General features: G+C 42.7%; 1 protein-coding gene across 1 annotated transcript in view; it reads left to right on the forward strand.

Moving 5' to 3' along the window:
• The window catches only part of DNER (delta/notch like EGF repeat containing), a 366185-nt gene that overhangs the window by 124801 nt on the left and 227602 nt on the right, over positions 1 to 13782 (forward strand). The window contains exons 2-4 of the mRNA XM_010370769.2: positions 6034 to 6348; positions 9858 to 9952; positions 12299 to 12465. Of these exons, the coding sequence (XP_010369071.2) occupies positions 6034 to 6348; positions 9858 to 9952; positions 12299 to 12465 (577 nt within the window). The remainder of the gene's footprint in view (positions 1 to 6033; positions 6349 to 9857; positions 9953 to 12298; positions 12466 to 13782) is intronic.

Below are 13782 nucleotides of genomic sequence, written 5' to 3' on the forward strand. Positions count from 1 at the left end.
CACACTGCTACTGCCTTTGAATCACAAGTCCCAGGAGAGGCTGGCACCCTTGCTCAGGTCTGGCCTCCCATTTTACTCAGTCCATTCCCCCAGAGCTGCTCTTGGTTCGAGTAGACATTATTTGACACGGCTGAAAAGTCTAAAATAAAATGTGGAAAATAGTTTCAGGTTAGTTCTATGATGTGAAAAAATATGGCTTAAGCAGATGAATTGATCTGATGCAGCAAGCATACAGCGTTTAATAAATGGGCCTGCTGGTTCACTGTAAGCAGAATACCATTAGCCAATGGGCTTTCTCTTTCTTCTTTATTATAGCTGGTATTACAAAGGCTTAATCATTTCTTCCCCATCATTAGAATCTAGAAATTATAGCTCGGAAAATATCATGTATTACATTTTATGCATTGCCAAAGTTAGGTCTATTAATTCTGATATTTTGCCTCATTATGCATTTTGGCAGTTTGGTTATTACCTGCTTATAGTTCAGATTTAATGGGATGCAAGAGCAGAAGCGACCTCTGCAACAGGACCTTTTCCTTAATGAGATAAAATACAAATATGAACTTAAAATAATATTGTCTGTATACAGAAGCATAGGACTTATGATAAATATTTATGATTTGCTTAAAAGTTAATGATTGCACCTTATCTCATATACGCTGTTATGAGTTGAAACAGATAGCTTTCCCAAAAAATAAAACTAGTCTGATGTATTAGAGAAAATAATGGCAGAAAGCTGCCATTGTTAATGAAACAACTAATATGCACGCCAAGAAAGTAGCATTGGGATAAAATTATTTTTAAAAAGGGCCCAATGACCCTGCAATGCATGTAATTCTCTGCCTTGTACCCTGTGTGTGTGCATGTGTGTGTACGTGCATGTGTGCGTGCATGTGCATGTGTGTGTGCTTGTGCATGTGTGTGCATGTATATGTGTGCATGTGCATGTGTGTGCATGCACACTCCATCACATTATCCACTGCCTTGAATCCCTGTAGAAATTTATTTTACTGACTGTTTAATTTTTAGCTTTTGTCGTCTCTTCTTCACTAAGAGTGTTTCTCCTGGCCTTCCGTGTCAGTCATTCATTCTTCACCCCACATGCTACTTGTGCATTCCTCTCATCTATGAAGCTCAGACAACAGCGCTTAGGGTATTATTGATTCTCATCATGTTTTCTTTCTGACTCTTTATCCCCTTACCTGATGGGACTGACTCCTGGATGGCAAATTGAGCATTGCCATGGGACCTGCCCTTTGCCACCCAGCTCCATCAACCAGCACCTCTGACACTTCCCAGTGGGGTGAACAGCTTCACAAAGTAGCTCATAGAGATGGTCCCCGAGGACCAGAGAAAGGTGGCTTGGCTCACTGTGTTGAAAGCCACTTGTGAAGTGGGTCTGTACTCTTCCTGCCCTCATCAAGGCCGCGGCTGCAGGTTGTGCTGGTTCTGTCTTACCTCTCAGGTCGACAGAGCTTTTACTCCTTTTAAAGAAGACTTAAAGTTATTTAATCACTTTAAAACACCACAGTGGGACATTTCAGCCTCCCACTTGGCTTATGTTCTCAAGACCTGAGACTGGGCCTTGGAGAATCCTGATCGCATTTAACAAGGCAGTACACTTCACAGGCTCTGGCAGCTGCTGGTGTATAACATCATTCACTTTCATGCTCTCGCTCATTCATTCATTTAGTAAATGTTTATCCAGCAGCTCCCATGTGCTGGGCACTGTTCTAGGGCTGTGGATACACAACTAAATTAAACTGAAAACAGAAATTGGACCTCAAAAAGCCTACATTCTAGTGGGGGAAGAAAAAAATGAATGTATTAAATAATTTAAAATTTATGTGAGAAGATGATGGATATTTTAGAAAAAATAAAGCAAGGAAGGGAGTCAAACATCAGCATCATACAATATACCCAGGCAAGAAGCCAGCACATGTACCCAGTGAATCTAAAATAAAAATTGAAAAAAAAAAAAAAAAAAAGAGGAGTTGACATTGTCAGAGGGTAGAGACCTTGCTCTGTTAAATAGGGTCCTCATCAGAAGATGGCGTTGGAGCAAAGACTCAAAGGTGGCTCAGGAGCAGTCTTGAGAAGCCAGGGCATTCCAGGCAGAGGGAACAACCGGTGCAAAGGCCCTGGGGCAGGAGAGTGCCTGGAGCATAGGAGGAGCAGTGAGCAAGCCAGTGTGTGTGGAGCCAGTGAGGGAGGTCAGGGGCAGGAGGTGAGGTCAGGGAGACTGGGGCAGGCACATCACAGAGGGCTTGTAAAACTTGGTGCATATGGGCTGGGCACGGTGGCTCATGTCTGTAATCCCAGCACTTTGGGAGGCCGAGACAGGTGGATCACCTGAGGTCAGAAGTTTGAGACTAACCTGGCCAACATGGTGAAACCTCATCTCTAATAAAAATACAAAAATTAGGTGGGTGTGGTGGTGGGTGCCTGTAATCCCAGTTACTTGGGAGGCTGAGGCAGGAGAATCGCTTGAACCTGGGAGGCAGAGGTTGCAGTGAGCCAAGATGGCACTATTGCACTTCAGCCTGGGCAACAAGAGTGAAACTCCATCTCAAAAAAATAAATAAATAAATAAATAAATAAATTAGTGAATACTTTGGCTTTTATTCTGGGTAAAAGTCATTTGTGTAACATTGCTAAGCCTCAACTGTAAAATTAGAATAATAAATGTACAAATGTACTTACCAAAAGAGTTGTAGTAAGGATGAACTAAAGTAAGAAATGTAACATGCCCAACAGAATGGCAGGCGCACACATAAGTATTGGGAGGACTCAGTGCTTTTAGTGCTTGTACTAGGTTACTAGTTGTAAACTTTTAGTGCTTGTACTAGGTTACTAGCTGTAAACTTTTAGTGCTTGTACTAGGTTACTAGATGTAAACTCTCTAGGGACAGATTTAGGGTTTTTTTTAAAAAAATTTTTTTAAACAGCATTTTATACCCAGACCTGGTACAGTTCTTGTCATAGTAAGTCCTCAATCAGTGTTCATTGAGTGTTACCGTTATCATACATTTTTCTAAAAAAAGCATTCAGGCAGTCTTAATTGGCCTACATTTAATACCTACTTGTTTTCTGTTGCTTACAAAAATATAACCCTTACCTTCTCTACAGGAATTTTTTTTTTGGCATGATAATAAGATGATATCAAAGTTGTGGTGCTATGTTATGGAAAGAACTCTTGACTGAAAATCAGAAGACGTGATCTGCTAGTATGGTAGCTGCGAGAGGTCATTCAACTCCTCTGCCTGTTTTTTTTTTTTTTTTTGAGGTGAAGTCTTGTTCTGTTGCCCAGGCTGGAGTACAGTGGCACAATCTTGGCTTACTGCAACATCCGCTTCCTGGGTTCAAGTGATTCTCCCGCCTTAGCCTTTCTAGTAGCTGGGATTATAGGTGCCCACCACCACGCCCAGCTAAATTTTGTATTTTGAGTAGAGACGAGGCTTTGCCATGTTGACTGGGCTGGTCTTGAACTCCTTACCTCTTGATCCGCTTGCCTTGGCCTCTGAAAGTGCTGGGATTACAGGCGCGAGCCACCACACCCGGCCCTCTGCTCTTCTTTTTCTCAAAGTGATACGGGTTCAGAAAATCCTTCTCCATTTCAGTGTTGGTGTGAAGAGAAGCTACTCTATGTTCTTTGAAAACTCGAAACGTCTCTCTGGGGGAGGGTAGGTGTCGTGCCTGTTACCGTGGGAAGGGTGTGTACATGTGCTTAACTGATTTCTCTGAAGGAATGTGGACTTCTGCTGTGCTTGGCACCCCTTTTGAGGAGGCCCCTGCCTCTCTGAGGACTGGTGGTTGTCAGCTGTGGGCTGTGGCAATGGAGCTGAAGCTGTGAGGCCTCTCAGGCCACCAGATAGGTGGTCCTTGCCTTAGTAATGTCATTCTCTAAGCTGCACTATGGAGGTTTGGACTTTCAGAATTAAGTTTTGTATTGATCCCTTGTGGTTTAAATGTATTTCTGCCTTTATAATGCATGTATTGAAATTCTTATTTGTGACTAGATCAACCTCAGATGTTTTAAAAGTTGATTTCAGAAACATGACTTTGAATGTCTCCTTTGTTCAAGTGAATAAAATTCTTCTTGTTGCATAATTCTTGAGGTGACAGCCATTCCACAAGGCCTTCCTAAAAATAAATCAGAAACAAGATAACAACATCGTGACTAAACAAGAAGTTCACATCCCTCCCTTTTCACGTGTTGCCTTCCAAATGTTGATCAATCTATCGTGTCTACTTTTTCCAACAATTTTTTAAAAAGTCCCATCATACAGCCTATGTTCCTGGACAGGCTAGGAATAGAGCAGTGAACACAGTAGATAAAATCCCTGAATTCATGCAGCTCACATTTTTGTAGGAGAGGGGTAAAGAAGAGATTACTTTAGATTTCACAGTGAGGGAAGGCTTCTCCTAGAAGGAGCATTTGAGTAGAGGATGGAATGAAATGAGGAAGAGAGCCATGCAACGTCTGGAGAAAAAGTGTTCCAGGCAGGGGGCCCAACAGGTGCAAAGGGCCTGAGGTGGCAATCAACTTGGTATAGTCCAGGGAGAGAGACAAGGTGAGGATGGGGAGGCTACAAGGGAAGAGGAAGGTTTGTGGGAGGAGAGGAAGGGGCCTGACCAAAAAGAGCTTTGTCTGCCGAAGAAGGAGTTTGGATTTTACTTTGAGTTGATAGATTGTAAATACTGTAAATTAATTATTGACAGTTGAAATATTCTCTTCAGACACAAATCCATTGACTCTGATCTGAGCTTCTGTGAAGGAATTGCCAAGTGATAGCATAGAATTAATGTGGTATTTTTAAAGCTTCATTTGATTCAAGTCCAAATCCCTTAATATTCCTTAAGGAGTCTGTTGGAAGTTGCTTGATGGGAATGATTAGCAGAACGAGGAGCCGTTTTGCCATGCAGAATTCTCTCCATGTATGTTTAAATGTGTGAACTCATTTTAACAAGAGAGTGAGGGTCCCATTTCTCTGTCATTTATTCTGTATGGAATTCTATTTTGCAGTCAGCCCTGAGCAGCCAGGGGTATATCAGCTAGAGATCTGATTTTCTCTTTATCACAGAAACAAATCATAATTGAATCGGTGCTGAGAACATGACTGAACCTTTGCGCTGTCTCCAGAGGAGCCGGGGATTTCTTCACATTGTTTTGTAGCGTGTCTCCGACTACCAACAAATGGCCATTCAGAGGTCAACAGCGAAGGACTCTCAGATAAACACCTTCCCCAGACCTCGAACATAATTTAAACACATATAACTGAGTTCTCATCTTCCATATCTGGCGAGGGAAGGGGTCACGTTTCTCTGTAATCACCCTCCAAAATAATGAGATAAAAAATTTCATAAAATTCTGCTTAAGTCCCCACCACAGTCTCTTCTAGCTAGCAACTGTCATGCAAACTGATCATTTTGGAAGTCTTTAATTAAATAGTACAGTATCACCTTAAAAAGTATTGTTGACCAGTTAGGAAACTGAGAGATACAGGTAAACGCATCTGCAGGGCAGATAAACTGGGCAATCTTTTCTCATGAGGAAACCTTGCAAAGGCGCAGAATGTGGAAAAGGAGATTCCAATTTAGATTCCTAATATCATTTCGCAGCTGAAAATGTCAAAGTTGGTATCTTCCTATGAGTTTAACTATTTTTAGTTTTAACTATTTTTTTATATGAGTTTTAACTATTTTTTTATAATGAGTTTTAACTATTTTTGCCCTAGAAAATTCCTCTAAGTAATTGGTTCCTAAAATCAACATTATTGGGCGTTCTGGGTTTTGAGGAGGCTGCTCTCCGCTTTGTGTTTCCTTGCTGGGTGCCTCTTATCTGTGGTAAAGTTAATGTTGGGATGACCTTGGTGAACATCCCCCTGCAACAGCACAAGTAGTTAAGACGTATATTCCGCAGGAACAGCGTTTCCATTAAAGCAGTCGCTCTGAGACACAGAGCTAATTTCCCAGCGATGGCACCACTTTTCTTATGAGGGAATAATTGACCCATTTATGGTCTCATTTCAGCTTGTTGCAGATCCTTGTGCCAGCAACCCTTGTCACCATGGCAACTGTAGCAGCAGCAGCAGCAGCAGCAGCAGCAGCGATGGCTACCTCTGCATTTGCAATGAAGGCTATGAAGGTCCCAACTGTGAACAGGCACTTCCCAGTCTCCCAGCCACTGGCTGGACCGAATCCATGGCACCCAGACAGCTTCAGCCTGTCCCCCCTACTCAGGAGCCTGACAAAATCCTGCCGCACTCTCAGGCAACGGTGACATTGCCTACCTGGCAGCCGAAAACAGGGCAGAAAGTTGTAGAAATGAAATGGGATCAAGTGGAGGTGAGAACGTTATATCGTGTACATTTTTACGTTAGAAACCAGAAATCTTAAAGTGATTCCAGTGGTTCTAGTATCAGCAATGAAAATTGAAAACATTTTAAGTTAAATCACGAGCAAAATATGTCCCTAAACTTATTCCTATCTGCGTTTGTGTGTACGATGGTTTTGTAAGTATAAAAAGAGTAAACAAAAAAATGCATAAACCCGGGAGGCGGAGCTTGCAGTGAGCTGAGATCCGGCCACTGCACTCCAGCCTGGGCGACAGAGCGAGACTCCGTCTCAAAAAAAAAAAAAAAAAAAGAATCAAATTATTTTTTTGGAATGGTATCCACATGTATTTCTGTGTGATAACCTTAGATTTTGGGGCAGACAACTCAGTGTCATCATGTAAAGGAACATGTCATAGGATCCTCCATTGCTGACCTTATTTTCCTTCCTGGGAGTGTGTCTTCGTCTGTTAAGGCTGCTATCACAAAAACACCACAAACTGGGTTGCTTATAACCAACACACGGTATTGGTCCATTCTTGTGTGGCTATACATGAGGCTGGACAATTTATAGAGAAAAGGGATTTATTGGCTCATTGTTCTTTAGGCTGTACATAAAGCATGGCACTAGCATCTGCTTCTGGTGAGCCTCTGGAAGCTTACAATCATGGCGGAAGGCAAAGGGGAGCCAATGTGTCATGTGGTGAGAGTGAGGGCAAGAGAGAGAAGGGAGATGTCCCAGAAAGCAATCCAATCTCACATGAACTCACTTATCACCAAGGGGATGGTGCTGTCTTTCATGAGGAATCTGCCCCCATGGCCCAAACATCTCCTACCAGACCCCACCTCCCACATTGGAGATCACGTTTCCACATGAGATTTGAAGACACATATCCAAACCATATCACAGACATTTATTTTTCACAGCTTTGGAGACCAGGAAGTCCACGATCAAGGCAGATTCAGAATCTGCTGAGGGCCTGCTTCTTCACAGCCCACATCTTCTCACTGTGATCTCACATGGTGGAAGGCGCTTTGGAGCTCTTTCAGGCCTTTTACAAGGGCACTAATCTCATTTGCCAGCCCTGTGCCCTCCTAACCTGACCACCTCTCAAAGGCCCCATGTCTTAATACCATCATGATGGAGGTTAGGATTTCACTCATGAATTTAGAGGGGCGCAAACATTCAGACCACGGCAGACCACAATGCTCAACTATTTTTTCTTTCTGTTGTTATTTAGGTTCTATTTTTTGTACTTTGAAGTATTTCAATGGGGTTTAGAAAAAAGAAGCTATCAATGATTTTGACATATTTTTAGAATGAATTTGACAAAGAAACTTCCAAGTTTTATTTATTTTGGCAACAGCAAAGTCTGTTTGTTGGAACTTCTCCTATCTGAGCTTGAGTTTGGCTGTTTTATCTTCAAGCTCTTCAAAAGTCTTTTCAGTAGACTCCTAGAAGTTGACATAAAATAAATTTGCTGGCTAGAAGAGTTGGGGAACAAATCCAAACCATGAGTTTGAAGTGACATTGGGGTGTGTAATTCCATTCTGTATCTTATCCTTTATATGTATGACATCCAATTAAACCTGTGTCGGTATATTATTATTACAAGTTTCACAGTTTAAATGAAAAAAAAAAAACATAGATTTTTGCATAGCATGTATTAGAGTCAAGGAATGTGTCTAGAAATTTCCTTTATTGTTTTAAAAGAGATAGTAGCATTTCTCCTTTTATTTTCTTGAGTAATTCTTACCAGTTGGCCCACTTTTTTTTTTTTTTGGCATTACCGCACAGCTTATGAAGGCCACATTCAGACTGCAGGGCAATGTTTTTAGCTTACCTAAAAAACTGTGAACTTGTTCTGATTTCAGACTTTTAATAAATGCTTTGAAGTTATGATGTTAATGCTTCTTTGCTGGCTGACTCAGTTCTTAAATGTGAACTAGATTTGATTCAAGTTTATCAAAGAAGTGCTCTTTAAAAGAAAATTTTTCCCCAACCAGCCATTTCAATCTATTTATTTAAAGTCATGTTATTTTACAGTTGGTAAGTGTAAAAAAGAAATGCCTCATCTTCCTGCTGGGCGCGGTGGCTTACGCCTGTAATCCCAGCACTTTGGGAGGCTGAGGCGGGCAGATCACGAGGTCAGGAGATTGAGACCATCCTGGCTAACATGGTGACACCCTGTCTCTACTAAAAATACAAAAAATTAGCCGGGCGTGGTGGCGGGTGCCTGTAGTCCCAGCTCCTTGGGAGGCTGAGGCAGGAGAATGGTGTGAACCCGGGAGGCGGAGCTTGCAGTGAGCCGAGATTGCGCCACTGCACTCCAGTTTGGGTGACAGAGCCAGACTCCGTCTCAATTAAAAAAGAAAAAAAAGAAAGAAATGCCTCGTCTTCCTATATTGTGGGTTATTTCTTAGGCTGTTCATGAGGCAGGTTTAAAGTGCCAGAGGAAGACATATTAATATGTATGCCTAACCTGATGGAAACCAGGAGGCATATTATTACCGCCTTTCCATGAAGTAATGATGCTTTGAAAGCATAAAGTTATTTGGAGCCTTAGAGGCTTGGGTATCAGCCATCTGGTATACAAATTTAACAAGTTATACTCACATCTTTGAATATCAGTGGTGGGCTTTATCCACAGAATTTCACTGTAGGGCATTCTGGAAAATAATATCTAAGTGCGGGCTGTGGAGTGAAATCGCTGAGAGTTTCTGCATTGTTCTCAATTAATTCTGTGATGATGAATACTTTTAATATTGCTTCATTTTCATTGACACGGGGGAGGACAGTAACTGTGGCATGAGGAATAAGTGCATAAACTGGCCAGGAGTATCTCACTGGACATAGCTCAAGGTTTTGGAATATGCTTTTTGATGAGCACAGTCCTCCCCCGACCAGTTGAACTTCTCTTTTAAAAAATACACATCCATGTAATACTTCTGGGAAATAATTTAAAAGTGAAGGTATAGCTTACAAGGAAAAAGGAAGGCAGCGTTCAAGCTCCCCAGCCTCAGCATGTGCTCCTGGACCCACCAGCACAGAGAAGAGTCATGAGGCCTGATACTACGTGCCCTTTGCAAGTTGAAGGCTGACTTGCCTACTCATTAGGCTTTTACCTGCTGTTTGTAAGTTAGTCCTTAAAGTTGGCCTCCTGGTTACCATCAGGTTAGGCATCGTGCAAGGGTCAATGACTGCTTGTTAAATGAATGGAAAAAGAGCAGGGAGTGACATCTGCTTCCCGTCCTGCAATATCCTATTGATCAGTTTTAACAATCCTAGGAATTTGTAGATTGCTCTCAGGGAAGCTGTTGCATTTCAGAACATCGAATGACAGAGATTTCATTTTCTTTTGAGTTTGTAAGGCTTCACTTCTTCATCTCTTCATCTCCTCTCTAGCCCTACCCCCGTATCATCAAAAGGGATGAAGGAAATTCAGCATGGAATTGTGCTTTATCATATTGTGTTATACTATAAACAGCCCCAATCACATGTCAGTTTTTTTTCCTTCCCAGGTGATCCCAGATATTGCCTGTGGGAATGCCAGTTCTAACAGCTCTGCGGGTGGCCGCCTGGTAACCTTTGAAGTGCCACAGAACACCTCAGTCAAGTAAGATAATTCTGAGTTACAAACTGTTAAGAGTGATGCTGTGACCTATATGTGGGGTTGTGTCCATCCATGGACCTGGTGTGTCAGTGGCCAGTCAAGTGAGAATTATGAGCAGATTCCACAGGTAGGTGTGGCCCCTGTCATTTGAAAACTAGAGGAAGCGATTTCAGAGATTACAGTGAGGGTCGTCAAGCTGGAGACGTGGAATTGAGAAATTGGACTGGATGAGTCTGGTGTGAGGTGACAAACCGTGAGGCCTTAGATAAGATCCCAGCCAGATTCCTTGTCTTCTAAATGCTTTGCTTCCCAAATTATTGGCCTCTTAAGGTTTTAAGGAACGATCAGTTACATTAAGATGCATAATTTGCCCCAAATTAAAAATCTACATATTACAATTTTCTCTTTATTTTTTATTATTTTTACTTATTTATTTTTACAATTTTCTCTTTAAAAGCAAGCGTACAAAGAGAGTGTTTTGTTTTAAATTCAAGCTCTTTCAAATGGCAGGGTCCACTGTCACCGGTGGGGAAGAGGGAGAGGCATAGGGAAACAGTGCTGGCTGAGACCTGGTATGTGTGGTGCTTTATGTGAGGCTCAAGTCAGCAGGTGCCCAGGAGCACAAAGCTGGGGGTGGGATATGGGCCAGTATTAGGGTGCCCCAGGCCGGCTGACAACCCCGCACTGCCCATCCTTCTCTGTTGCCATTGACTGCCGCCCTCCCACACTTTCCATGCAACCTAAGGAGCATTTGCTGCCCAGTCTTTGGGGATTTTTAGAAGACTGGGAATATGTCCTGGTTAACCAGATGGATGCATTGGCTCCCTTTTAAGGGACCTGTAGGCACTATAGGTCTCTTCCACGTATCCATGGCCATTTTTGTCTACCTGGCTTTCTAAACAATGGAGTCCCTGAACATGTTTGGAAGAGGGACTTTGTTACATTGCTCTTGCACCCTGGCTCCCCACAGCCTTGAACTCACTCTGACAAGGCAAGAGCCTGGAAGGGCTGCTTGGGAACCCCTTGGGCTCAGGAGGAACGCCCCCATCGGGAGAGGAGGGAGAGGTGGAGTCTGAGGCAGCTTCCAGCTCTACCAGCAGGGGGACCCCGCTCCTAAGTGTTTCTTTCACTGCTCAAATGACAGCTTAAATCCCGGTGGTCCTGGTCTAGTTTTAGGAGCAGGATCTCTAGTTTCCTTTACTCTTATGAAAACATCTCTCAGCCTTTTCTTGTCTAGATCATATTATCTTACCTTAATAAAGCTTTCCGAATTTTCTGGTCTTCTATCTCGTTAAATGCTTTTTTTTTTTCCTCTCGACAAACGTGCCATTCTCTGAGACTCCCTTAGGCTGCAGAACGGGACAGAATTAGCAGAGTCTGACTCAGACGAAGTGAGATGGGAGTGCCGAGTGACCTGTGGGCTCTGAATTCACTTGTGGGGGTTACTAGCTCCTTACACTTTCATTTCCTCATGAGTTTAGTCACGTATCAAAGCTTTACTGAGCCCCTGCTGCCTGCCAGGAGCTCTGTGCTTGGGGAGCGGCTCTGCAGAGTCTACTGTGATCTTCTCCAGGAGCACTGGGGAGAATGGGCAGCTGTTGGGATGTTGGCAAGTGGTCAGGGGTCTCTGGGAAGAGGTAATATGTGGGCTGGGAATACATTTCCAAGGTGGAGAAGGAGACAAAGCTTGGGAGCTGAGAAAGAACAGGGTTGGGGTAGCTCCTAGTAGCTGAAGTACTGGGGTGTGGGGAGGAAGGCACAGGAGGGCAGCTGGGGTTGGGGTTGGGGTTGAGGTTGAGGTTGATGGGCTTTCTATGACATCCTATTCTCTGTGGGGTTTTTTTGTTTTTTGTTTTTTGTTTTTAACCAAAAATGAGCCAGGGGAGGCCTGAAGCATTGGGAGGTGGATTGTATGTGATTGTGTGTGTATGTGTGTGTGTGGGGGGAGGGGGGGTTGGGGAGGGGTGACACACTTTTGCTTATTTTGGCAGCATAACTCAGGTGGCTGTATTGGGTTGCAGTCCACATTTATGACAAATTTAAGCAAAACTCTTTATGTTGTGTGGCTATGGACGGATTTGTCTGAAAGAGAACCCAATGTACTCTTTCACTGTTCATCAAAGTGGTTACTCAAAGGTGAGTTACCAGTGACTCATTTTGTGGTACACTGTGAACAAGTGGGAGTGCGCACGGTTATACTGGACGCCTGCGTATCTGTTTATGCCATCGATTTCCTGGTACCTTGGTAGATGCATATACCATCTTTATATTCATTTTTAATTTGAAGGACTGGTTCTAAGATGAATTTTTCTGAAAGGAGCTTTCTGTTTACATCATTCCCATTTCCAGGATTCGGCAAGATGCCACTGCCTCACTGATTTTGCTCTGGAAGGTCACGGCCACAGGATTCCAACAGTGCTCCCTCATAGATGGACGAAGTGTGACCCCCCTTCAGGCTTCAGGGGGACTGGTCCTCCTGGAGGAGATGCTCGCCTTGGGGAATAATCACTTTATTGGTGAGTTACCAAAATCTACTCAACACTGCATCTGATTCAACCCTACCTTGGTTTGGTGTTGAGACAGTAAGAAGGCAATTTTGCTCAGATAATCTGAATTCTAGCCATCAATGCTATTTCTTCCACTTTGGTAAGGTTTTAGAATAAAAACTGGATTCTAACATAATATTTCTTCTTCTTTTTTTTTTTTTTTTGGTATTTTAGTAGAGACAGGGTTTCACCATGTTGGCCAGGATGGTCTCAATCTCCTGACCTCATGATCCGCCCACCTTGGCCTCCCAAAGTGCTGGGATTACAGGCCAATTCATTGTTTTCTAATTTCTCTGCCTTGGTATAGAAATGGCCACCAGAAAGACAGACCCTCAGTATTCCCTCCCCCACCCACTGCCTCTTGCTTGGACACTTGGACAGTTCCCAGAGGACCACCTTTCCCCTAGTTTAGCGTTCTGTGTCCTTTCAGTTGTCTTTGTTTCTCATCCAGCATATAGTACCTTTGGGGTTGGAACTTGGAACTCTGGTCCCTTCATGGGCTGACATAATGTTCCATCTTGCATCTCAATTCAAAGACCCGAGCTCAAGTTTAGAATCTACCCATCCCAGTCCAGTGCACCCAAGCAGCTTCTTGCATACTGCTGTTAATTCCTTCTCCTGTCTGACTATATACTGCAACCATCCTCACCTGGAGGATGGGGTAGGCATCCTCCTAACAGCACCTGTCTCTCAGGGTTGTTGGTCAGGTTAAATTAGATGATGAATGTACAAGGGTAATTGACACATGTTAAGGATTATCCTCGGGCATTTTATCTATTTTTTTTCTGTAGAATACTAAACATTTTGCTAAATGGAAAATATACATTTAGACTCACCTGCTAAAATATGATGCAAATATCATAATGAAGATAAAGGGATATAAGAAAATGCTCAGGTCTCTATAATTTATATTGCATTTTATGTTTGACTGACCCTATTCTGATGAGAAGGTCTGTCTTTAATCTTTGGAAGTCCAGCTGGGGGAGCAGGAATTTTACTGGGTGAAAAGAAGGTAAAGAGAAATTTGTCTGGGGAATGAACATGGCTTGACAAAGAGAGGAGTGCGTTTAACTTCAGACTGGTGCTTGACTACCAGGATGAATGACAGATAATCAGAAATTGTGCGATTAAGTCTTGTCAAGAATCAAATCTAAATTTCACTCCCCAATACATTTCAAGTAACTGTTATTTGCTTCCATATCTGCTGTAAAGATTTATCTAAAAGGATGTAGTTTCTATATTTTGATAGTTTTATTTTATATTGAATTTAAGTTTTTCTGTTTAGTA

The sequence above is a fragment of the Rhinopithecus roxellana genome, chromosome 14 (genome assembly GCF_007565055.1).
Source record: "Rhinopithecus roxellana isolate Shanxi Qingling chromosome 14, ASM756505v1, whole genome shotgun sequence".
Taxonomy (NCBI): Eukaryota; Metazoa; Chordata; class Mammalia; order Primates; family Cercopithecidae; genus Rhinopithecus; species Rhinopithecus roxellana.